Here is a 27,718-nt window from a genome sequence, read left to right as displayed (position 1 = left end):
CCCTTGCAGGCAATGACACAAAAGTCTGTTGTCCTCAGACTAATGCTACTTTATGAGAAGATAGTGTTGCCCATTTTAGCACTCAAATGTAAGGTGCTAATTTCTGCTTCTAATTCATTGTCAATTCATTTTAAAACATGTCATTCACACCTATGTTAAGCAGATACATTATATCACCCAATCAGACCACTGACAGTAGATAGAAACCTGCTTGTACAGCAGAATTTCTTTAAATGTATCGAACTGTCATGGCATTACTTTGTCACATTGATAACTATCACTGTTTCCTGTCTCATTCTCCTTGTATTGCTGACATGGCAACTTGGACATATAAAACGTGTGAATTTGAGGATGGATTCCCCTCTGAATGTTCACTCGCTCTCACCATCAAGTCTAGTGTTGTTCAGTTAACCCCATAGTAAGTTTTGGGAGGGGGCGGTTTGTAGCGGCGCTGCTGCAAGTGTGAGGGAAGCTGCTCTTGAGCGCAAGCAGTGAGTGCAGAGGTGGACGGTGTGGTTTTAGGAGGGAGCCCTGGTGATGTCAAGTGTTATGTGTGGGGGGCAGCATGTGCAGAACTGCCACACTAGATTTACTGGGGGTAGGCAAACAGAAGATGCCTGTGTGTTGCCGCAGTGTAGGTGTGTGCAACTGAGGCTACCACTTTTGGCATGACAGTGTCAGGATCCCGGGCGAAAGGTGGGAACCCAAAGTGTCGGCCTGTGATGTCTCTGTGCGTGGGAAGATGCTTGAGCTGATGATTGTCCTGGTATTTAAGATTTGTGCAAAGAAACACGTTACCTTTAGTACTGTGGTTATATAGGAAGGTCAGTCATTAACATATAAACATTGAAGCAGTCTATGAAAACAAGCCTTAGAAATACATTAAATGGTCAAAAGTACGAGATGCCCAAAAATGACATCCATATGTGATTGTTGGATGTAAACATGCTGAGGTTTTGATCCCATCTGTCAAAAATGTATCCATTAACTTACAGACTTCTCTGTAACAATGTAAGTCAATGACAAAAAAGTATTTTGGGTCCCAGTGGCATCATGTGATGTACCAGGACAGTGTAATTCCACTTTTTACAGGGGCTGTTCCTGAAGGCTTGGGGACCTATGGAGGCCCCCCGTATTGTATGTACAGTAGCCCAGACTAGACAAGTCAAACACTGGTGCTCAATAGGCTCATTTGCATTTGAGCGTTTTCTCATTTTTGCTTTTTGCATTGGCCACCAAAATTTTCCTACATGCTCGACACATGGGAAAAGTTTCAGTTCTGCAACCTCACCACTAGATGGCACTAAATTCTACACACCGGAACTTTAAGGCATTGAAATGAAATAATTTAGCAGCTCATAAAGCATAATGGTTATGCCTATGAGTCTATGAGTCCTTAAAGACACAATCTAATGTCCTCCTGTTGGGCAAGAAATCCTCAAATCACCAAAATGCAGATGCAGCAAAAAAAACACATCAGTCTGCAAGTATTTCCAGAGCTACTGGAGGCCAATGCACCAGTAGTACCTATAAGGGCAGCCTGATATTTTTAGGTGATATGTTGCCAATTTTTGCCAACACACATTTCACAGAGATTGAAAAACTTTTGCTGGGGCGGCCACAAACTTACCGTGTATATTCCTGCCTCTATATAATGTCAACAGACTGTAAATATACAAGCCTGTGACACCGTAAAACTGTTGAAACAATCCCTAAGTTTTCCCTGATACTCATATCTGCTAAGTTTCTGTTCCCGTCTACATATTTAGCCTACTGGTCCAACCGGGTCTACGACATCACCATTACGCTGCATTCCTCTACTCGCTCTGAAATTCCAGTGTTCCTAACCAGTTGTATGGTGTATTTTTGACGGGCAGCACGCTAGACTGGCCTGAAAGTGATGTGGGTACTTTTCACAAACACTGGTTCCTCCTTGCTCAGTGTGTGCGATTGTGTATCTGTGTGCTGCATACGTGTGTATTACACAGAGCATACATGACAGACAGGAAGATGGTGGATGATACAAAAGTGGAACTATCGAGACAAAATATTGGTGGAACATACAGAGCTCAGCTGAACATTGACATCATAGTGTGTTGTCATGATTGTGTGGCTGATTATGAAAAAATGAAATATAGTAACTCAAAACACTGTAGTGTCTGTTTTAATGGACCTAAATGGTATCAAGTTCTGTTATCTGAGGTGTAAATAAAAAAGGAAGGCAGACAGCAGTCACAACAGAAACTGTGAAGTTGAGAAAAAGTTTTGAAATTTGATTTGATTTAGAGCAAATCACAATGTTTAATATCTTGGGGGAAGAAACCCTCTGTGTCACGTAAATTAGTCTAAACAGTGTTGAGCAAAAACTGCTTCAATTGGTTAGTTTTAGTTCCCCTAAAAGATATAAATATATATAAATTTTGCGTCAGATTACATGTATGCTATATTTAGAATTTTGAATATTTTTGCATTTTTGTGGTGTAGTCTATAATTTTATACAACAAATCAGACATCAAAACTCAACTTAAATATGTAGATACTGCGTTCTGGCTTGGTAGATCGCTATACGTGCTGAATAAATGACTGCAGCGTTTTTACCGACTTAATTCTATCTACTTTCCACATAAGTGTATATCATCAATGTGTACGGTTTCACTCCCTTGATTCACCTTTAGTGTATCTCTAAAAACAATGGCATAAATCTGTTGAACACCCTGGAACACACAGGTAGGCCTATACGCTGTTAGGTCAAACTTTCACAGTCAAAGCTTCGTGGGATTTTCCCTGCTCTGAAACATGAGTTAGGTCTTGCATGGGGAGCCTTTCTAGCTACACATAAGGTACAATACCTATAATTAAAATGTGCTGCAGGAAGTTTGCAAATTGTAGGATCAGGGAAATTGCTCTCAGAGAATGGAAGTAATAACTGCTTTGCATTTTTCATAGAGAGGGCTTGGCTTGGTGATCTTATAGGTGGAAAAGATGACTATATATGTGTTTATGACATTGTTTGGGCTTCAGTGCATGAGCTGAATCAGGAGACAACCTTTCGGGCCATGTTTTATTCCAAAAAAGATGAATTTCTACGCAGATTGACATGCAGTGATAAATCAAGAACATATTTTGTTAACAAATTTAATAATGATAATTTAGTAACTTAAAGGAGGGAGATATTGTGTTATTTTTATTCTTGTGTATTTTATAGCAACACCTTGAAAACGTGGAGGTCAAGAATACCTTTCTTAAGTAAGAAATCCCCATACAATAAGACAAAACATATTATAATATTTATAGTTATATGTAGCATTATAACATCTCTGATTAATTTAATTTAATTTAATTTTTAGTTTAATTTGTTTTTAACTACTTTGAATTTTAAAGTGTTTAATGTGAAATAAAAGGGACAAAAAAACTCAATATATGTGTATCATAACATCAGATAAAACACATGTAATGTTATTATCCAAAAAAACAACATGCAAATAAATACATGGAAGAAGTGAATAAATACAATTAATACCTCTGTGAGTGCACTTTTTGAATGCATCACTGACAGCCCTATCCTGTGCTAACGTGAGATAATGGCGGGTTCATTCAGGTGGAGTGTGACCGGATGCCGGTGTCGTCAGCAACAGTGAGAGAGGGTTTGTGAGCTTCACAGGAAGGGGAGAGAAGGGGAGGAGACAGAGCAGCAGAGGAGGGGCATTACTGGAAATAGGTGGCTAAACAGGTCTAGGTTGCCTTTTCCAGGACATGGTTAGGAAACACTGAAAGAGACACGCTGCACCGAGTACAACCTCTAAGTATGTGTGCATAGAAAGGCAAACATGGCTGCAGCATACAGTGCATGCATGTGCAACCACACACTCATACAGTGTTTGTATTGTACCTAACAGTAATGCAGCTCATGCAGAAGTGAAATATCCTGACTGTTGGAGAAATACGTAAATGTTGTCTATGTGAAGACATTTGGTCCTTAATTTGATGTTGCAATACTTTTGTTTCATTACAGGCTGTGCACAAGCTGTGCATTTAGTAACTCTGGATGAGTAAGCGCAGGGTTAAACATATACTGGAGCCAAGAAGTTATTGTCTCCTCGATGCCGTTTTTTTTTTTTTTTTAACGTTTGGCTAAATGAAGGTGGGGGTGGGGATGTGGGGGTGGGGGTGGGGGTGCTAAAATAGACGTTGCAAATTTGAAAAGGAAGCGCTGAAGCAGAAGTGTAATTTGAAAAGCCATTTAAGGCCAAGTGGCTGCCAAGGTAATGAGAGGCCATTTTCTAGCACGTGAGCAGGGTGCTCATGGAGATTTGTTTTCCCATTTTTGCGAAAAAAATTAAGAAGACATATTTAATTTCTTTCACTTGCTTTAAGCTTTCATTGTCATCAAACACAACCTTTACATTGTCATTGTAGGTCATCAGGTGCTGTAAGTAGTGCAAGTTGACTTGTCATTTGATAAAGGCACAGTAACCATACATAAGTATACATATACTGTAGATTGGTTCTCCCAGAGAAAGAAAAGTCTGTGTGTACTGTATGGTTTTCTTACTACTAACATCCCTTTTAGGAATGTAAAATTGAACTCTGGCAAACCTCAAGAAAAAAAAATTACACCAGCCTACTTCAGATGTCAAAATATCAATGTTCTGTCAAAAGGTTAATGTGGTAACAGTTGTTACAGGAACACATTAACTGCATTACCATTTTTTTTCAACCGACTGTTGTTACTGGTATTTTCTCAAAACCATCCATTGTTTTCACTGTTAGTTATGTTATGTTTGATAAGAACAAAACCTGTTCCTTGAGAAAAAATTAAAAAGCTGCAGTAATCAATATTTTTATATAGACAGTAGGTTAAATAGATTTGTATGATGGGACGGGTGTTGTTATAAACCCATAGAGAATTATCATTACCAACTTTGGTTTAGTCACTCTTGCCAATCCTGTTTCCAACCACACAAACAAGCTCTATAAAGCAAGGAAACTTTCATAGTGGCCAAACAGTAGAATTATAAAGTGCGGATCCATCATGTGATGTCATGGAGCCCAAAAAGACTTTTTCTAAAAGACTTACATTGCAAAATATATGTCTGTATATCAATGGATACATTGTTTTAAGCATCACAACTGATGTGAAATGACCCTTTCTAAAATTGGGATTTGATCCAACAAAATTCAAAACAAAAAGTCTAGAAGACACACATTATTAAATCATTTCATTCCCAGTTAAGTTAACCAGATGTTAGCGACTCGACTGGTGGACATTAGCCGCTCAGCCGTGCTTGGCCACCATAAGTTTCTAGTGCACTTGTTGTATGGACCCCATTATGCAGAAGATTTGGGTAACTTCATACCAAAGAAATTTAGCCTTTTTTGACCTCATGCGCCACTGAACAACTTTCATAGGGATGAACAGGGATCCTCCACCGCTGTATTCAGTTCGCTTTAAACATCCATGCCACAAATCCACTGTGCTCTAGCTTTGCTACTCACTTTAGATGTTCGACAGACAAAGTTAACAGCCACCATGTGAACATAATGGAGCATTTTGCAGACCAAAATCAGGCTAAAAGGAGAGTGAACTGCATTTATGTATGTCAGATGTCCAAAAACATTAATTCAAATGACAGCTAAGGTTGCTCCCTGAGCAGTAACAATGCAAGCTTTATCGACTTTTAAAGATTGTAATTTGTTAAAACATCGATTTTTCTTAACTGCCAATTGTGACTAAGGTGATTTGAGATTCGGTTCTCACTGCCTGAATCAAAATGACAACCACTGTTGTCCTGTGTACTTTCAATTGAAAGTTCAATTATAAAAATGTTGTCTACAAATGACTTGGGACCAGTGAATCAAAACAGAAAGCCTGTGAGCAGACTGTTGACAGTATCCTGTGCGCTGAGGTTAAATCAGGGTTCACTGTGGTTCTCTAAAATGAGACAGGAAGCTACATACACATACACCTCAGTCTCCCAATACGAGAGAAAACAAACATCTCCAATGCAGCACATCCTGGATTCCTTGGTAATGACGCAGCAGGACATACTGCTCGTAAAGTACCTTGTCGATATGAAATGCCGAATTTTTCAAGAAATAAGATTAGTATCAACATTTATCAATTGTGATGAAAATGTGAGTGACTCTGGCGTAAACATGAAACTGCATAACAAAATTCAGTATTGTCTAAATGAGTCAATGCTACGTATACTGCTATTGATTGTCTATCCTTTTGACATCAAGGGTCATGGGTTAACAACTGCGGTGCAGCCTAAATGCTGGTAGTGTGGCAATGTGTCAGTCCACCACTTTGGTCCAAACGAAACTATCTCAGTAGCCCTGTTTACATCTGGTATTAACATGGGTGATGGACAAGCGGACAGCTCAGGTGTGAATTCAATGTGTCTTGAGGTACGATCGCTCAGGTCACAGAGATAGTCTGGAACACATATTACCACATTCTTTCAGCAGTGTGTACATTTACTTTTACTGGCCCACATAACCCCACTCAGCTGACATCATTATTGCTGGATAAGCTATCATTGCTGGATAAGCAAACTTTCTGTTGCTGCTGTTACACAGGCTCGACGCAAAGCTGAAGGACCATGCCCAGAGTCACCCTCCTCCTGACGAATGTTCAGTCATCTAAATATCTCTTACAAGAAGCAGGCCCACTTATGGCAGAAAAAAACACGTGTCTTTTTTGTTTTTGTTTGTTTGTCTGTTTTTTAAAGTGTCCTTCAGTCTACTTTGCCTGCCAGCATGCATCTGCCCTGTTGAAGTGCAACTGAGTCAGACACTCTAGTAGCTGACTTTGACAATTTTTGGAATATTTTCAATGGATATCCCTCACAATCTTGCCACGAGGTTGTCAAAACCATGCAGTAACAATCAGTTTTACATTTGTCAGAATTGCACATCATTTTACTTAAAAGTACATACAAACCAAAAATTAATTTATTTGATGGCCAATGTTGTGTACAATCAACAGTGACTGTGAAAGATTATCATCTGTATTTGGTTGCAAATATAAGGAAATATGATATAAATAAGAAGTGGGGTTATTAGATTTCAGCTCCTGTAAGTTGCATTATAATGCTACATTTAATAAGAGGAACTTAACAGGATCATATTTAGAGAGCTGTTATCTGTAAAGGATCATATGGAGAAATATTCGTCTTGAAAACTACATGAGTAATTAGAGATTAAAAGAAACAGTTAGTTTAGTAATAATCATTTTGACCTGCTACTAAAGTGCCTACATTTATTAAACTCTAACATAAATAAAGTATCTTGACTTAGAATTTGGTTTAAGCCACAATGTGATTCACATGTAATGGTTTGGTGCTGTTTTTTTAAATTTTATTATTATTATTTGTAGGGTTGGGAAGAGAGCAGCATAGATGTTTAAAAGGGTTTGGGCAAAGCTGTATCTACTTACTCAACTAACATTGCTCAACAATACTGACAGTAATTATAGTCACATTTCCTTTATTGTGCAACAAGTGCCTTCTAAATTTTACCATATTCTGGTCAGAAACCTGACCATTTAGTGTATTGAACAAAAGTTTCTGTTCCATAAAGTGTGTTTCTCGGACACAAAGCAACGTATTTAAGTGTGCAGTTTGCTGTATGTTCAAGCCATCACAAACACGTTCAACTGCACAAAGTTTTCCCGTGACTGTCTTAACCAGTGTGTGGGCGGGAGTGTGGAGTGAGAGTATAATGAGTGTTTACTGAGACAATGTGAGTATGCCACAGAAAAACTTAAAACATAATTAAAATAATAGTTTGACATTTTGGGAAATGCTTGCTTTCTTGCTGAGAGTTGAAGTAGATGATTGATACCACTCTCATGTCCACGTGGTAAATATTCAGCCATAAGACTGTTCGCTTAGCTTAGCATAAAGATATGGGAGAGGGTGCTCTGTCAGAGGTCACAAATCTGCCTATGTCTCCCGCAGGCTTACTTATTAACACGTCATATCTTGTTTGTTTTATTGGTGTTGTTTCCCCCCGCTTCCAGTCTTTACGCTAAAACAAGCTAAGCTGTAGCTTCATATTTGGCTGAGAGAGTGGTATCAATCTCGTCTTACTCAACAAGAAAGTGATCAAGTTAATTTTACAAAATGCTGAACAATCTTAATGCTGTAGGCTAAATGACACGCTGTAGACTATGACATGCTGCAGTTTGACATGGGGTTATGTGCCACTCTATTTTTTGTGTTCAGTCTTCGCACTATGCTAGGCTGACCTCTGGTTTTAGATTAAAAGTATATTTACCTTACAGGTATGACAGTGGTATCAGTCTCTTGTAAAAGAAAGCAAATAAGCATATTTCCCAAAAGTGTCCAATATTACTGATACTAAATCTGGCTGCATTCATTAAGGTGGTTACAAAACGTGAAATGTAATTCTGGCAGAAGTGTTTCAAAACTATAAAAATCTTATAAGTGATGCAATTACACTGTTGAAATCATATTACACTTCTATATTTGTGCATGGACATGAAAGCAAAAGTATTTGATCAGGCCACAAAAGTTAAGTTTCACTGCTCACACTGGGCAGAATTTCATTTCAAGTTCAGTCTACCTGAGGTTGGATTTTTCATGTTGTTTCATCAGATTAAGAAGAAAGGGAAGAAAATGATTTGGCCAAAATTGTGACGGACACCAAGGTCATGATAAGCTCAGTGTAGCTCAAAATGAAAGTGCAAAGTCATGTGGCTCGGTCCACTCATCACTTTGTTGTTAAGACATACTTTTGTCAGAGTCAGGTGGACATGCATCATAGCCTCTTGCTCTATTGATTTATAACACCATTCAGGTCACTTGACACAGCTGCACTTCAGATAACAATGAAATCTTGTGATTTTGGAGCACTATTAGGTACTTTCACATAGTTAGGGAGCACCCTTTATTCCATGACCATGGAAAATATTTGTTTCTGATTGGCTGGCAGGTATCACTTTAACCACTCTTTATAAACCATTACTGTTTCAAACTGTGCTGTATCTGTTAAGTTGAACAAACTTGACTGATGTTGGCAGTAAGTACAAAACATATATACATATATATAATTAGAGCTTTGTTTTACTTTTGAAAACAGTAACGATAAATAATTAGAAATCACACAGACTTGTATCGTTTTGCTATAACAAAATCCTATTATTCTGTCATCTTCAAAAGTGTATTAGCCTTTGTACACAGTGTGTAGCTGCTGTCCAGTACTCCATAAGCACCCACACTAACACTTTATCTTTTTCTTACTCTGTACAACTTTGTGGCATATTGAGGTTTTGCAGGGGTCATATATATATATTATATATACATATATATATTGGTTCGAAGCAGTAGGCTAACTTTCAGGACAGAGTCAGGCTACCTAAGATCATGTGTACAGTGTAAGACATATAAAGGTAATAATTAAATGCCAAAATATGTGGAATAAGTCAGACTTGTTTATTAAGAACTGATCTTGTAGAAAAATCCAAAAATAGCAAATCTTACAAAGAACTCATCAAAATATTTGCTTTCATTGAAAACCAATAAGCCAATAGGATACACACAAATAAAAAATGACATGCCTGCAGGCTGCTCACTGATTTGAAACCTGCACAAGAGCCAGTGTTTGTTCATTATCAGCCATGTGTCCAGTCACAAAGTCCGCGAGCAAAGCGCTCTGTGAAGCTATCAGTAAAAGCCTCAAATGAATGAATGAATAAACTATAAAAACACAAAACTGACATTAATAAAAACATCTAGAAGAAATGCTCTGAGAACTCTGTCTAACACATGTGATCACTGTTATGACATAGTCATTACAAAGGAAAGACAACACAATGTGCTGCCTTCCACTTCCTCAATGGAAATTTCAGTACCTTGCCAGTTCTTGAGGGTTTCAGCACAGTTATTGCTTTCACTCTCAACTATGGCTAATATTTATGTACAGAGCGCCTTTAACAGCAAATACTCTGCTAAAAAACCAATAAAAGCACAATATGTAAGAATCTTTTACAAAACAATAAAAAGTAAACCCTTTCTAACAACCCACTTCTTTGTCATATCCCTAACTTGTGTGTTTTTTTTCCTAGATCAAATACTCCAACAAAACATTTAAAACTATACACTATGTTCACAGTGAATCCAACTTCACCTGAGAGAGACAAAGAAAGAAAGTAGTACATTCGATTCTGTGGAAATCTAACTTTGGCTTGGAAACCATCAGCATGCTGTTTGTTATCTTTACAAACTAAGGCATGGTTCATCCACATAGAGGTCTTCGCCTTGCAGAAACCAACTGAACTCATGTAAGTTCAGCTTTAGTTAAGTTGAGATTAATTGAGAAATTGGAAGAACATCCACTGAGGTCCATTAGACCAGCAGCCGGAGGCTGAACCAATCAGTGACTAAGGGAGAATGACAATGCAACTTGGCCCTTTTGAAACAACCCAAAAGTTTATAGATTAAATGCTGGTATGGGGCCTGTACAGAAAAACATTGTGCAACAATTGTGAACTTGGGCTTTGAACAAGTTGTCTTGCCTTAAATTTACCAAGAAATCAAATCTGATTGATAATTTTTAAGAGAACAGTGTCTTTTCAGAGTAATAATGGGAAGCAAATACTCATGACAGTTTACAAAGCACCATGGTTGGCCAGTCAGTTGTAGGAAGCATTCTTGGTGATGTCTTTTAAAAAGTAGGAACTAGTGCAGAATTGATCGTACTGCCTAGAAACAATGCCTTTATCTGGTTATCGATCCAAACAGCTGCCAATAATTTTGCTTGTTTGCAGACTGATACAATAACCCAAGTAACTGCCCACTAAACTTGCCTGAGTCCAGACCTTTGAATCAACTGACTACACCAAGTTTGAGTTGACCGATTTGTTAGGCATTGTGACATTAAATGCCAGTTTCTAAATTAAAATGAAAGAGGACCAAAGAACCAATGAATGCTGCAGGAGGACGCGATTAGCGAATCAGCTGCACAGACAAGATTAATGACATTGTCAAGTTGTTGTCAAGCACTGTCAATAAACCAATACCCAAAACGAATGAGAAGTAGCTTATAATAACAATGTGCTGAAGACAAGGTAGACTCTGCTGTAAAGGCGGTTATAAATCACCATGTCTTCTCAATCTCACCCAACATCTCGAAACCCTGGCAATGCACGTATTTTGGCCTCCCTGTGTGTAGACTTAAAATGATGTTAAAGTCAGGCTAGATTGGTCTCTAGTGATTGGTTTCGAGAAAATTGAATCCTCCTCCCCCACAGAAATTTGTGAGAGTGGATGCAATGTGAGAGAATGGAAACTTATTTTTCAAAGTCAAAATGTCAATTCGGTCTGATATCAGGCAACCAAAAAGTCTTACTGGGCCAGAATGGCTGAAGCCAAATCTCTGGCTTTGCAAGGTTAAGCAAGACCAATGTACTGCAAGGAGCTGCTTCTGTTCATTGATACAAACAATGTTACTCCTTTTAGTCACTTTGTCGTGTTGATTTGACCCAGTCATCCAAATTGTTATAGTGGCCTTCATTGGCCATGCCATTGCTTGAGTAAGGATAATGTCGATTTTTAAGCGGCTGGGTGTTGCCACTAACATCTTGCCTCATTGGTTCCATATTGTTGCAGTTGCTCACGGGACGAGGAAGCAAGTTGGTGTAGGTATTTTCTTGGCTTTCCCTTGGTGACTGCATGAGAGAAGCATGGCTCTCTTGTCCCACTGTGATTTGGGGCTCTTGCTTCAGCTGGAAGCTGGTCTGAGACCCCACCAGGTCCTTCAGAAAATCGTCCCCTTCTATTCCCCCTAGGAAAGAGAAAGTGCCCAACCCCTGTGACCCCCCTCCACCTCCAGATACTGACCCAGTAAAGGTGTTCTGGACTGGACTGGGGGTAGTAAAATTGGGCCAAACAGTCTGGATACCCTGGTTCTGGTTGCCTAGATGGTTCTGGGTCCGGGTCTCAGACCCGAGCTCCTCCCTTTGGTGCTGCAGGAGGAAGAGGGATGGGGACTCCATCTGGCTTATTGCAGGGGCTTGGGGAGCTGTATCCAAGCACTGTAGGTCCCTTATGGAGAGCTGAGGGAGGGTATTGTGCTCCATTCTGTTGGGGTAACTGGATCCACGGTTTGCCTGCTGTTGGCCACTTCTATTAGGATGTGGTAGATTGCTCATGGCACCAGACTGGTTTATGGTGACTGTATCCATTGAGATTGTTGGGTTGGGATTTGTCCACGTTTGGCTGACTGATATATTAGGAGCCTGTGATGTCATCATTACATTCTGAGGGCCAGTTTGATAGGGCTGGTTGAATAAACCAGGTTGATGCTGCATCGAAGGTGTGGGCTGTTGCCTTGGGTACATGTTGTTGAGGTCTAGAAAACAAATAGTGACTTTTAGTGTGATAGCAGGACAGGATTATCCTTATCTGGATGGAAGGGTAGTACTTGAGTTAACATCTAATGATTGCTATTTGTGGGAAAACAAGATAAACCAGTTACCTTTCCGCATGTGACTCATGTGACTCTGTGGCACTGCCTTTGGCCTGTTCATACTTAGACCAACAAAAGGACCACCTGAAGAAGGGCCAGAAACCTTTGTTACAATATGCATAATGTCATACAAAGGACATGCTTATTCATGGGCATGTGGGCATATCAGATTGCCTTTATTGTATATACAGCACTATATCTTTTACCTGTCAATCCTGATATCTTCATCAAGTGCTCTCTTCTGCGCTTTTTCTCATTGTAGCCATATGGATCTAAAGCAAACACAAAATGTTTCACATATACAACTTAAATCAAACTAAAAACTGAACCAATTTCTGGATGCTATCATCAGACACAGAAAATGGTGGGAGTTTGAGTTTAGCAGTAAAGCTTTGTTTCCAACAAGCAGTCCGATTCAGTTCAGTTCAGTTTCTTAAACATTAGAATGGTTATTTTTGCGTTTACATGGTATAAAGTTGTAGGTGGTACCAATAGTACCATTCTATTCCCTCTGTTGGGGTACATCGCTCACTCGCTCTATATACGGACTCTGTGCACAAATCTACTACTTTAAATATCCCATTGATCGTGACAGAGTCTCATAACACCTCAGCCTGTCCTTTTTTGTTCTGAAAATGTTGGTGTGCAACCTGCTCTGTGGATGATCAGCAAGGTGCAAACCTTCATTTACATTGCTGGTGAAGAGGAAACAGTGAGAGCTAGATATACCAGAAGTTTTTGTAAAAATTTGGCTTTATAGTATGAAGGTGCTCACCTTTGTCGTCTGGCAGGTATCTGAAATCCATAGGTTCACTGACTTCCTGATCGGAGGGTCGGCGCAACTGCATGTGCACTGTGACAGACTCTGTTATGGAGGTGTTATAGTAGGAAGGAGTCTTGAAGACGATGGCTACTTGGCGATGAACATCAGCCTGGGAGAAGGAGCCTTTAGCCTCCCAGCCATTGGAGGAAAAGAATCGCACCTCAATGTCATCTGAGGGAGAGGGGGACGATGGGAAGACAGGAGTGGAAAACTAAATGAACATGCAAAGAGATGGACACTATGGCTATGAGAAACAAAGTGGATTCATGGATAAATGGATTGAATGAGGATGAATGGAAAGAAAATAGATGAATAAATGCAAGCCATATGAAAAAAAACACAATATACTGTAAAATGTGTGCAACAATGAAATGCTTAACTGATGGAAATGTCTACAGAACATTGATGTTATGTACCTTTCTGTACTTTGTCACACAGTAAGAAGATCTCATCCCCTCCTTTGACGCTCCCACTGTTCTTGTTGACCCGACAGATCCTCAGCTCTGCTGTGTTTGGGGCCCCTGACGATGCAAAAACAAGCTGTAAACATGAATCCGAACAGATGCAACAAAACTAACAATTCAGACAGCGTTCTACACATGAGATTTATATTTCCAATGGTGATAATGTCAGAATCCACCTTTACTTTATCAAGGTGATACTGTTGTGACAAAAACAGCTTTAGTGACTCAGTGTAACTTGTTCAGTGTTTGCCTCAGTTTAGAAAAAGACCACATTCAGTTTACAGTTGAAGCCTTAGCAAGTTGAGTCACATGTCACATGCCTGCTGACAGAAGAGGAAGTGCTCCATGGTAACAGTGTTGTTTGAGGGTTAGTGTGTATATAGAACTTCCCCTTTCTCAATGTGTGTGAGGAACACTGTACTAGTTTGCTAAGTGCAACACACCAAACAGTGTTGAGAGAATCTACTGGACACACGTATGCAGGTCTTTCAACAAACACTTGCGTGCTACAGGTACATACTGTGCGTGCACAGCTACTTGTGTAACTTCTAAATTCTTGCATAATTATTAGTACCTTATTTTAAAATGGTAGAACATTTATACAGTTCTAGGTAAGGTTAGGAAATGACATCTTCATCATCTGCTCTTGAAATCCACTGTTAAATTGAACCCTGTGGCTGACACGCCTAACCTCAGGCAGCCTGCTTCCCATAAGTACAATTATATGACAATGTCATGTTCTTGACACTTGTAATTGCCTAATGTGACGTCAGCATAAACACACTTTGGTGCAGTTGGAGCTCAGCCACTCACTGTTGTCGTAGATGGGGTTGGTGACGATGGGGTTGAGTGCTCGGGTGTAGTGGCCATTCTCGTCCTGCAGGAAAACCTGGATGCACAGTCGAACCACGTTCAAGTCGTACTCCTCTGTCTGCAGCAGCTGCTCACGTGGCACTAAGGTCACACACACACACACACACACACACACACACACACATAAAGATAGACATCAGTATTTGGCCAGCAAATGATGCTGGTAGAGGCACCACTACTGGTATGAGAAAAACAAAAGATCACCAAGATTACACTCGAGGAGCTAATGGTGCTAACTCCATATACAGCGCTAAAAAAGAGCAACAGTGCTGACAGAGCTAACAAAGTTAAGCAGGGGAGGAACTGGAAGGTGGGCGCTATGCTCACACACTGATGCCATCCTGATATCAGCAGTGACCACCATAAGAGCGCAGTGTAAAGCAGCAGTGATGAGTTAGCTAGTGGGATACACACATGCACTAATATGCATGTGCAGCTGGACCAGCTTACCAAAACAAACCACAGAGAAGCTCAGGTAACAACTCATAAAGTATTAGCTTGACTTCATTCTCTGCTCAGAACGCCATTACTCCACTATATCTTTTTATAGCAAATAGTGGTTATGAATGCATATGAATGTCCCATGCATCATATTTTATAAACTCATATTTTTGTATGAAAAAAATAGTAAAGTAAAAAGCAAAGTAATTATTTCTATCAAAATTTTAGTTGCATAAAAAGTACAAAAAGTGCAACATGTCCTTCTGAACTTTGGTGATAAGAATTAGTTCTTGGGTAGAGTGGTGGAGTTGTGGTAAGTGAAAAATTGTGGTTATCTCTGCATAATCCATAGATCTATGTGAAATGAATTTCAGAGGAACTACTTTCTGCTGAAAAAACCGTCCCTATGAAAACTGTTAATAGCCCCGTCTATGAATTATCTTATGTAAGCAGAACATTATCCAGGAGAACCGATTGGCTCTTCATTCATTTAATGTAGTTTCGTAATTCTCTAACCACAATAAACACATGACTGCAGAAGTTCCAAAGATGGATATATCTATCATAGCTGCATGGCCGGACAACACTAAAAGTAAATACAAACATTTTTGTAATTTAGGTGCAATTGCATCATAATTCATATAATAACATATATGAGCCAAATGTGCAAAACATTGATGTGACCATTAGTTAATGATGTCAAAGCACAGAGAGATTGTTCACACTCTTGTCAAATCTGTAGGCTGTCCCCAAACCCTCAAATATGGATCAATGTAAACACGTCACAGATAAGCTTTTTCAAGCATCCACAGCCTACACTCTCATCTGCACATACACACACGCACACATACATGCAAGCGTCACATATACCGACCTCAGAGGCAACACGCAAACACACACCTTGCAGGGACAGCTTATACTGAGAGACGCCCACACACCAACACACACACCAGGCTTTCACATCTGCCTACTTTCTCTTCCTCCATCTCTCCATTTCTATCTTTCACACTCATGCCGAGGCCATCCCCGCCTACAGTGTGTCGCCACGGTGACGCTCGGGGGACGTCACCTCAGGGTGGAAAGAAGTGTGTGTGCATGGCTGTGTGTGTGAGTGTGTGCACAACACAGAGGCAAGAGATGAGACTCCCTGCACGAGTGACCATGAGGGCCTGACGTGTGTGAAAGTGATGGGACAAAAGTCTTGAACTTTGTTTTTTGAGTCCTTAACGATGTTTCTCGCCTATTTTAATGATTTTTCCCAATGCAAACACCAACAGCGCAATACCAGAATTTGTTTTTGCTGTTCTAAACACATTACCATGTTATGTTATGTGCATATATTCTTGTCAGAAACACGACAAAAAGCAGCATTGCAGCTACATATGAGATGAGGGGAAACTCCTCATTATTTCTGGATGTGTCACTGGACATGCTCAGAGCAAACAGCTAAGTATTTCCCCTGCTCTGTCTCTGCACGCCTGGCACCAGCCATTATTATTCGCAGGGCTCAAGTCTGAGTAAAGTAACAGGTTATCACTGCAGTCAAAAGTCTGTTTGAATTTTGTTGAGTCAGAGGGCCTCAAATTTGGGTTTTAAGTCTGACTGACCTCCACAGCTGAGTAATTAACAAGCACAGAAAAAGAGCTCTCAAGGTGTCTTATCTGCTTCAGCATTTGTAGTGAGAAATGATACAATACATGTCAACATCAGACCGACTTTAGTCTGGCGTCGACATGAAGCCTCAAGCTTTGTTTAAAACATTCTGATATCTGATATCAGATTGAGCCAAAACATGTCAGCTTGGCTTTGACTTTTATAACTATGTTCAATTTTGGATAGTTTACAACATTCAGACTGTCTGACCTTCATTGTATCAACTGCAGATGTGTTTGAATACAGAAACAACTTGACATTTTGGGGGAACATACTTATTTTCATTCTGTCTGAGATGAGAAAATCAATACCACTCACATAAATGTCTGTTAAATGTGAAGCTACAAGAGATGGTTAGCTTAGCTTAGCATAAACACTGGAAACAGGGGGAACAGGGAATGTAAAATGGGATAAAATTTGTTACCTTTGGACAGAGCTTCTATACTTCTACACAGTATACTGTGTTTTGGGCTGATAAATGAAGAAGATCTGGCAGCCAGTTGCATATTTTACAAGCATTTGGCTGGTGGCTAATGCTAATTTACGACCCTGATAGTGGTTCAATTTAAAGTGCGTTGTACTGGTTCACATTCAGACTTAAGGCAAGGCTAGGCTAATTTATTTCTATAGCACATTTCATTCCCAAAGGCAACCCAAAGCACCTTACAAATGAGTCAACTCAAAGTTCATCAGCCCAATCACAAAGCATACCCAAAAGGACTGTACAAATAATACTTTCACTTCAGTTTCAGTATGATCTATAAAGTACAATATCACAAATCACAATTGCCTCGGAGGGTTTTACAACATACAACATCACTCCGCCCTTGGACCTTTAAAGTGGATAAGGAAAAACGTCCCTCAATATAAAAAACCTTTAATGATAGAATAATAGTAGAAACTACTGAAAACCACTGTATTTGAAACATAATTTCAGAACAATAAATTCATATAATGAAAATATATGTATAGAATCAGAAAATATCATCCAATATCACATTATTTACCACATTTGGTCCATAAAGCACTATTAGTTTTTATAATGCAGACAACCTAAAGGGTGCTTCTAACTGCAATGGAAACACTTTTTTCACTTTATAGGTCACATGATGTTATGGCTATGCACTTGTAGGTAGGAACTGGCTTCATCGTGATGCAGCAGGAGCTACAAGAGGTGTTATTGCATTGCATAACTTTTCAAAAAAGTTTAATGGGTCATCTGTAAGTTTTAAAACCACAATTCCTCTGTGAAATCTGGACTATCACCTCCCAGAAATCCCTCAGATATGGCCACTACCACGTCTAAGGGGCTTGTCTTTCCATTATCGCTTGCATAACACTCCTACGTCACTTTCAGTTGGAAATAGTGACGGCTAGTGTGGTGACTGCTATAGAAATGAACTTGCTAATGTTTTGAACATCCATCGACATGCTTCTTGCAATGTTATCATGAGAGGAGAAGTCGAATAACATTATTTGAATGAAATGCATCATCTCGCAATTGTATTTTATCGACATTTTGAAAATATCGCTTAAGTTATGCACATATCTATTATGGAAACTTGTCAAGTAACAACATGAAAATCATCTCCTGGGGGCTGCATGGTCTCTTTGTAACAACAGAGTCAGGTAGCTCTGCTCTAGCTCAGCTTTCTGTTTGGTCATCAGGTTAGTGTGTTGTAGGTGGCACAAACAGACACAGTGGAGAAACTGAAGGAGGGAGACATGAATACTTGTTTGCGCATGAAAGCGGAACTTTTGCAGCAAATATTGATGGAACAAACAAAGTTGGTTTGTGCGCGTGTGAGTGTATGAAGGAGGCAGAGGCTGGACAGGTGCAGAAAAGTGGGTTGGAGGTAAAAGTAGTGGTGAGTTTGTGGCGGAAAAAAAAAAAGTCGCTGGGCACCGTGTCTGCACGAGGCTGCAGTTGCAGAGGATGAGGTCATTGGCCGCGGTGCTGGGGGGGACAGTGACGGCGGAGGGGTCGGGGGGGGGTGGGAGTTTGAGGTGTGGGGTAAAGTGGTTAGTGTGAATGTGGGAGCAGTTTGTGAGAGTGAAAACGAAGGGGAGGGAGGCAGGTGCCAAGCCTCACCACAGTGTCTCCACTGCATGACTCACAATTTCATAGAGCTTCATGACATGCATCGCCCAGTCTGTGTCTCACTGAGGCAAAGACTCCACTATCATACATCACTGTTACATCATACATATGATCCGACTCCGGATAAGCAGAAGAAAATGGATGGATGGATGGATGGATGGATCATACATATATGCCAATATTACGCTACATTACCATTAATCGATTATTAATTTTAACAGTAGTCAATTAAGGAAAGTGCTTAGGATTTGTAACCGTATTTTGAAATTATTTCTAATCTGACATCATTAAAATCTTGTTGACTCTTATTTGAGCCTATTATAGAGTGATATGAATATATAACGTGTTGCCACACCTATGATTGTTACTCACTGGATTCAACAAGTAAACATTTTCCTCCATGTGACTTAAGTCAGCATTTAGCAGGTGCATCACCACCATGAGAAATGAGAAAAAAACAGTAATACAGAAACATGCCACCACGTCACAGACACACACACACACACACACGGTATTCAGTTCTGCGTCATCAGTCGTACAGGTGAGGTGAGCCTGTTCAACCTTACTGTTGTAGTATGAACAACTCTTCACATGAAACGAGGTGCAGTCGGGGGGGATTGTGTGTGTTTTGAGTGTGTGTTGGGGGGGGTGTGTGTGTGTGTGAGGGGGCATATCTCCCCCCTGACACAGGAAGCAGCTGAGTTTCACAGCAGAAGTGAGCTCAATAGAGCGGAAGGTTTGGGCCATGTGAAAAAGACACCAAGCAGCCCATTGTACAGTATGAAGCAATAAATACCTTTTATCTCTGTCTACGATACCATCCGACCAGTAACACCAGTGATCCTCCACCTCCTGTGTCTACACCCGGCACTCGACAAACGTGATAAGCTAAAAATGCTCTGTTAAAAGAAATACTTCACCACAAAATGATTATTTGTATCAATTACTCACGATGTGTCATGTTGAATTCCTGAAAACAACTGTCGCATGTCTCTACAGTGAACGAAGAATGCAAAACATTGCAACATTTCTTTATAAATTGAAGCAAATGAGGGCCATGTTTACTGTAAGCAAAACTGTATCAGAACATCTGTTTACAAACTCTCGCAGTATAATACAAGTCAAAAACATGCATTTTTGTTAAAATCTTACTATTTTAATCCTTCAAAACCTGAACAAACTGGCTTAATTTCTGTCAAAAAAAGGCAACAAACAACTCAAGAAATGACACAGAAATTAGAAAAAAAGACGAGAATTATCTGAAAATTAGTTCACAAAAAAACGAACAAAAAACAAACAGCAAAGTTAAAATTATACTAAAATTATACTAATTTTGTGAAATAATTTTAAATATATAATTATGATAATTAGAAATAGAGTTTCCTGGAAATGTTTATCTAGCTTTAAAAAAATAAATAAATCTTAATCTACTAATTTCTTGCAATCTGTGGGACATTTATTGCTCAGTTGCTATTTGCCCTGTTTCCTATGCTCTCAAATGATATCAAACCTTATGAGTAGCACACCTGGGCAAGGGTGTGCATTCGAACTATGCCCATGTTTTCCATTGTGACTTGGATTATGCTGCAGGAGTTATGCGAGAGTTGCACAAAACTATAGCAAAACAGATGTTTTGCTATAGTTTTGCCTTCATTAAACGTGGACCCCATTTACTTTAATTCATCAAGAATTTTCTTTCTCTTTTGGGATTCTTTGTTTATTGTGGAGGCATGCTAAAAAAAGTGTTTGGGTTTTTTTTGTTTTCATTTTAATGGATTCAATGTAACATGCCGTGAGTAACTGACACATAAGTGATCATTTTGTGGGTGAAGTATTCCTTTAAGGTTGTGCTCATTTAGGTATAGAAATTAATAATTTGTCTATGGTTACAAATTGTACCTGCATCCTCCCAAACTAGCAATAACGTGCTTCAAAACTTTACTCTCTAAGACTAAATTAGTTCTTTAAGTGTAATACTAGCAGCCAGGTAAGAGAATAGAGATGTGGTCATATATGGTGAGGCTCAGTCGACAGAGCGTGTCACTAAAAATGTCAGCTGGAGTTATAATACGGAAGCAATCTGTATCACAGTTTTGTGTTTTTGTTAGGTCGGTCTAAGTTTACAGGATTTTGAATAAAAGTGAAGTATCGGGTATGACCACAAAGGCTGCAAATGCCTAAAGAAATAAAGCATTGGAGTTAGCAGATGTCTGGTTAATTGAAGCTGTTTTGGTCAACATTTATTGACGCAACATGCAAACACAAAAACCAAAAGCGCTTAAGTCTGAATCAACCCTGCATATAATCCCTCCATGCTTTTACAGACATGTAAAGCACCATACCCTACTTTTATCATCATCTCTGAGGCTGGGGAACCCCCTTGGTCCACCCTCCCCCTTTTAATGAATCCTGCATTCCCAGCTCTCACGTGGCATCCTGCACTGTGCTGAATTGAGCAACTGTGACTAAGAATGGGGAAGTAGCTCAACGCCTGTTTGTACACGAGAAGTGCTTGTCTGTCCGCACCGGAGGACCGCAGACTGAAAGCACACTGAGGAAATGGCACTCACTGTAGATGGTGCGGTGGCAATAGAGCGGATTTTGACTTGATGTTAGGAAAATCATCTCCACTGCCTGAGAACTGGGTCAACCAGCACTCGATAACAATTCTTATGAACTGTTTTGAACCTGACTAACAGGAACAAAAGCAGGAAAAGCAGCAGCAGCATCAGTAACCAGCCACAGTAACTAACAGAAATGATAACAGTAACAAAGTTTTTCATTGAGATACATACAATGACATTCTGTCCACTGCTAATCTCAGTCAGAGTGATATCTAAGACTAATATTGACTGACATCAGCTTATCTTTATATTCAGCGTGGCTCAAGACTCTAACTCACTGCACAAAGACTCTATGAAAAGACCAAAACCAACAATGCTTTAGTGTGTTCCCAAATACTTCCAGACGATTAACACACATTTGGTGTATGTTGTAAAGCCCTCTAAGGGTAATTGTGATTTGTGATATTGGGCTTTATAAATAAATTGAATTGAACTGAACTGAACTGAAACGGGGTCACTGAAAATCTTGGGGTGGCAAACCAAAAACCAAAAGCCAAAACTGAATTGTGGAATATCGATTAAGCTATGATGATGCTGCTGAAAACCATGTCGAAATACAGAATTCAGGAATAAGTAAATACAGTAGCCATGTTGACATTAGTGAAGGAATATGTTGCTAAGTGCAGCGTGACTCACTGATGTGTTTTTCATTGTTTTTGGAAAACAGTGGAGCTCTGTGGCTAAGATACACACACAGTATCTGTTGTCAGGATACATTCAGTGTTGGTTTGGACCTTTGCATTGGATTACCTGAAAAATGACTAAATTTGGAGAGACCTGCATGAAGAGATAAGGCTGGCAGTATCGGTGACTTCTTTTAAATCACCTCTTAAAACCCATTTCTGTATACTTGTTTTAATGTGATGTTGCCTTTTATCTTTTTTTAAAAAAAATTTTAAATTATGTTTTATTTGTTTTATTTTGTGGTTGTATTGCTTTTGTTGTTATTAGTATTTTTATTTTTGATTAATTCATATTGACATTTTGCATCATGCATTATTTGTCCTCTTGTTTTAATTTTCTTGTTTTGTCCCACTTGTGTTCAGACTGTTTGGCTTTCCGCTGTTGTACTGCTCTCAGAGAATGCCGTTTCTGCCTTTTTTGCTTCTCTGCTTTTTTAAAGGAGCAACATAAATAAAATTATTATCATGGTGGTATTTAAGTGTAATCTACTTTTTTGTGTTTATGAAGATGGTTATGTCAACAACAAACACAAGCCAATATCTGATCAAGTGTGTTGAAACCAGTGCTATCACTCAGTGTGATGAAGGAGATGAAAACAACACTGACACTCGCAGCAGGTCGACTCACCATTGAAGGGGTTGATCCCTCTGGTCATCCTCTGTACGATAGCATCTTTCACTTCCCTCCTCCTCACACACTGGATCCCCAGATTTTGGAAACTGTGTGAACATTGATACAACAGGGCTGTGAGGAAGTGAAAGTGACTTAGAGTTCTGCAACAAACTGATTAGTATATTAGTATATTAGTAAACCAAATACACGGGGCCACACCTGACTTAAGTATGATCTCAGAAAAAAGAATGTTGTTGCGTCTGTGAAAGGTCAAAGAAAATGTGCAGCTACTTAAACCTGTGTGACTGTGCTTTAAAAACGCGACCATAAACTAATTTTACAACCACGTCTGGCCACAATCTGCCGTACTGCGAGGGTTAAAAGTCCAAATTTACTACACAAGTTTGAGAAGATTTACAAATTATACACTCCAAAAGATACTGACTCATTCACACTCTTGCACACATGCTCGAGTACACACACACAGACACACAGACACACACACACAAGCTGTGTTTTTTTCTGACACACAGCAAATATGGGTGATGTCACTTGGGGAATTCCCATATTGCAATCCCCATCACAGACATGGTTTGACAAATATGCTTTGTGTGTGTGTGTGTGTGTGTGTGTGTGTGTGTGTGTGTGTGTGTGTGCGTGCGTGTGCGTGTGTGTGTGTGTGTTTTGCTGTATGACTTTCTCCCTCTGTATCAGAGAGGTCACTGATTTTCACTAGCTGCCTTCCGAAACCTGCCACGTGAAATGTGAAATACTGTTAATAGAGAGCAAATTGATTATATTGCAATGTGTGTGTGTGTTTGTGTGAGAGAGAGAGACAGAGAGGGTGTGTTTGTTTATTTCGATAAAGGCTTGCTGATTAAGACTGACATTGAGGCGATATTTACTCTGTTGACGACACTGACGGTGAAGTCAGTGAACGTCGCTACAGAGCGCTGATGGACGGAGGTGACTGTGGGAGAAGAACTCACGCGATCACTCTGCGGTCTGGACCAAACTCGGCCTCGTAAAATCCGTCTTTGCAGTCCTTCCCCACCAGGTCGTGTGGATGCGGTCGGTATGGCTCGTTCTTCGTCACCAAATAAACACGTACTTTCCCTTTACCGCAGTAATTCAGGATCTGTGGGGGAAGAGGAGGTCACCTTAACATTTAAAGGTAACTAGTACAGAAACGTATACAAAGGTGTAAAGAAGTTCCAAGTATGCATTTACATCTTTGTGCTTGAGGAACCTTAAAGAACCAGTGTGTAGGATTTAGGAGGATTTAGTGGCATCTAGTGGTGAGAATTGCAGATTGCAAGCAGCTGAAAAATTGGCCAGTTAGAATTCCTTCATTGTTCAGGAGGTTTTAACTGGGACACAGAGGTCTCCTTTTCTCAAAAACAAATGGACCTGCTGATTTAATCCGGTAAAAGCACTGAGCGACGCATTTTTACTGCTCATTGCAGAGGTGTTCAAATGTGACTGACCCTATCGAGAGCCAGTGTTTGGTTTGTCCATTCTGGACTACTGTAGAAACATGGGCGAGGACCTGCTGCTTATGTAGATATAAACAGCTCATTCTAAGGTACCAAAAACCATTTTTATTTTCAGGTGATTATACACTATTGAGAACATACTATATATATTATTATATATATATATATTATTATATATGTTATGTTTATTTTTAGCTAATATATCCCCCCCAGATCCTACACACTGGACTTTTAAGTTGTGCTGACTGACCTGCAGACTGGGGTAGGTCCTGTTGTTGTCAGAGCTCTTCTCGCCGGGGATGCTTCCGGCTGAGCGACCCTCACACTTGTACCTGAAGCGCATTCCCCTCTGCTTGGGCTGCTCGAAGATTTGGATTGCCGGCTCAGCCACTAGAGAGGGCACAGATGAAGGAAACAGTAAATGAGGAGAGGAAGAGATGAAGATGGGTTCAGGCCATCAAACCATAAATATTTCCCCCAAGATTTGTTAAACAAATCAGCGAAACCGATTAGAGTCATTTTTGCTTGAGTTACAAAAGTCTATAGTCAGTCTATAGTCAGGATCAGTAAGTCACATTAAAGCAGTTAATGAACACGCTTTTAGAATGTAATAAAACTAGGAGACAGTGACTTTGTAGGTCAAAAGATGTCCAAATGTTAAAGTCAAAACTGTCCAAAAAGCAGACATTGTGACTTCAAACTTTTTGTTATACAAATTGTCAGAAAATAGCAAAAAATTCAGTGCTGATATCCTGTTTGCCTCTTTATATTTTGGAGATATGCCTAACTGATCGTGTAAGAGTGATTTAAAATGAACACCTTCTGGTTCATTAATGAATTAATAAGCATGGATTTAGTGATTTACAGTTACTTCATACATATTTGTTAGACTTGTAAAACTTGGCTGAAAAGTTAAAGCTTTTCAAGGTTTTCAGCGAAATTACTGACATAAGATTGAAACACAACAAATGCAAGGGGGAACTACATTAAAACTGTAGTCTACTTGCTATGTCACAATAAAAATCAGATAAACTACGTCTTAGCAAGTCTAAAAAAACATAGCTTTAAAAAAACAAACAAACCTGTCTTCAAAAGGTTGTTCAACTACACCCAAACTACAACACAAAAATGATCACAATCTGAGTCTGGAAACTCATACTGTTACACAAACTGACATCGAGTACAGTGAAGGCGTGTTTGAGTTAGAGCCTGGGGCAGATTCATGCTCACCTAGGCAGCCCAATGATGTGTTTTAAGGAGAGGATATGGGGATTTTTTTGAGGTGGAATTAGAAAAATGCTTACCTTCTAGGGAAATTCACAGTATTCTATTGCAGATATCTTGGTTGCAAACCAGAGATGATTTTAATCAAATAGCAGGCGACTGTTATTAAAATGACAACTGTGGCCAATTAGTTGTGGCACTGTGCCACAGAATCCTATGAATATGTAGTTTGTAATTCACTACATAAACTACATGACCCAAATTAGTTAACTACCAAAAAAGCTACAGAGATTTGAACACAGGTAAACTGCCACCTAACTAATGCAAACTGTAGTTAAACTAGTAACTGAACCTCATGTTGTTTTAACTGCTCTGAAACAGTCCATGCAACTTAGATGTCCAAAATTCCTTTAGCATTAAATTTAGCCTTGTTAGATGTACAACTGTCTTTTAAAAAGGCAAACCTCAGCCATTCTACACCCAAAACAAAGCATGACATGAGTTTATCAGTTCTACTTTGAACCTTTTGCAAGACACAAAACCACCCCACATGATGCCTGTGTGAGAGAGGAACTAAAACTGATCCGGGAAGTGTGTCTCTCTTTGGTTTGTTTCCAAATGATTAAATTGCACAATTTATTTTCATGTGTGTGGACATAACAGCTGAGAGACCTGTGCTCAAACCAGTGCAGCGCCCAAACGCAATTGTTAAGTGGAGCCAGAATGAAACAAGTCCTGTAACATTGCTGAGTTCATTATGAAATGCATGTTTGCCAAACAAGTGGCTGGGCCGTGTCCTGCCTTCCTCATTTTGCAGCTACTTTAACAGAGGACACTTCAAACACAGAAGTGAGATATGATGGCGCTCACATGAGATTTATAAAACACATGATATAAAGACATACCCCATAAACTGTACAGATGAGGATAACAAACACCTCTGGCTCTCACACTCACACACCAGAAGTGTGAAAGGCAATGCTTACCAATAAAACAAAATGAGGAAGTGAAAGACACTGCAGTGCATTCACACACAGCTTTGGCACTTAAACATTTTGACTTGTGGAGACAGGCAGCTAATTTTGACTTGAGAAGAGGCATTAAGATGTACTTACTTAGGTGTGGATCGTCCCCTAGCATGGAGGGCATAAGAACTGAGGAGCAAAATGTGACAAATGGGGAGAAGTTAGGGAAAAGTGCATGAAAAATTAAATACAAAAGCACTCTGAATAGATGTGATAGCATGAAAAAAAATAATTTCACTCAAACTGGTTTGTTGTGTTTTGTAAACTCATTCAGTTCTGCTAAAGCTGTCCTGTAATTACTCAGACTTAGTCCAATAAAACTGTCAATCATTGCAACAAGAGGGGAGTTTACTGTGCTGATGAACTTATAATAGTACCAAATATTATTAACTTGCTATTATACATTTGAGCTTACTGTATTTAAAACTCACTCTTGAGTTAGTACTACATGTTCTTGAACATCACAGACATGAATACTACATTATATCCTGTCTAACACCACTCATTCTACCAGTTTCCATTGTTATTATTATTATTAATATCACACAGTAAGTTAAGGTGTTGCTACTCACCATCCATGGTGCACACACTCTCACTCTCAGTCGTATCACAGGTTATTGTCTCTTGAAGAAGCCCGAGCTGAATGAGTGACAGTGGATAGGAAAAGTAATGTTTGTTAGAGGAGACCAGCGGGGGAATTCCCCTCCGTCACCGCCCCCTGCCTATGAACGGACCAATGAGGAGCCGCGTGAGTCACAGCAGAGAGGATAAGGCAGAGCTGAGAGGAGTCACTCCCTCCGCATTACCTGTCTGTGCCTCCACAGTGCTGCTCACAAGGGAGAGAGTTCACAGGGCTTCAAGATAAGAGACTGACTGTAGGGAGACAGAAAAAGAAATTAGAAAAAGCCAAGAGGGAGAGTAAAAACAACAACAACAAAAAAGTAAGATAATCAAATGGATCCACTGCTATCAGAAGTGCTGACCTGCTGCATGTCAGCACATGCATCAGACAGCAGCACCAAACTCACTGTGAAGCATGGTGGTACGGAAGACCATTTATGCCAGTGTAATAAAAAAAGATCCTTTATCCTTTGTCATTATAATGAGAAAGTTATGACATGATGACTTACTTACCTCAAAATCACAACTTGCTTGCCACAAAATTGTGTTCGTATCTCCAAAAAATGGCTTATTTAGAATGTG

The 27,718-nt window shown here is 39.6% G+C and overlaps 1 protein-coding gene across 1 annotated transcript; it reads right to left on the bottom strand.

The window, feature by feature from the left end:
• Positions 1-9,440: 9,440 nt before the first annotated feature.
• Positions 9,441-27,163, bottom strand: rel (REL proto-oncogene, NF-kB subunit). The gene is made up of 11 exons (XM_042502638.2): positions 27,088-27,163; positions 26,606-26,644; positions 24,517-24,656; positions 23,760-23,908; positions 22,786-22,877; positions 14,596-14,736; positions 13,735-13,839; positions 13,271-13,489; positions 12,702-12,767; positions 12,505-12,579; positions 9,441-12,378 (listed from the first exon to the last, which is right to left on the bottom strand). Exons 1-11 carry the CDS (start codon positions 27,092-27,094, stop codon positions 11,483-11,485), a joined length of 1,929 nt encoding a protein of 642 aa, XP_042358572.2. The 5' UTR covers positions 27,095-27,163; the 3' UTR covers positions 9,441-11,482.
• Positions 27,164-27,718: the final 555 nt, after the last annotated feature.

Source organism: Plectropomus leopardus, chromosome 13 (genome assembly GCF_026936395.1).
Source record: "Plectropomus leopardus strain MGB_pleo_1.0 chromosome 13, ASM2693639v1, whole genome shotgun sequence".
NCBI lineage: Eukaryota > Metazoa > Chordata > Actinopteri > Perciformes > Serranidae > Plectropomus > Plectropomus leopardus.
Note: the sequence above shows the minus strand (reverse complement) of the source record. Positions and strands in the feature narration are given on the sequence as shown.

What these genes read in the sequence shown, in the direction of transcription:
- rel (XM_042502638.2), bottom strand. An exon ending in CAACCCCATCTACGACAACA is followed by an intron (nt 13,840 to 14,595) that starts GTGAGTGGCTGA and finishes TTGCATCGTCAG; the next exon opens with GGGCCCCAAACACAGCAGAG. An exon ending in ATACCTGCCAGACGACAAAG is followed by an intron (nt 12,768 to 13,270) that starts GTGAGCACCTTC and finishes TGTTTGCTTTAG; the next exon opens with ATCCATATGGCTACAATGAG.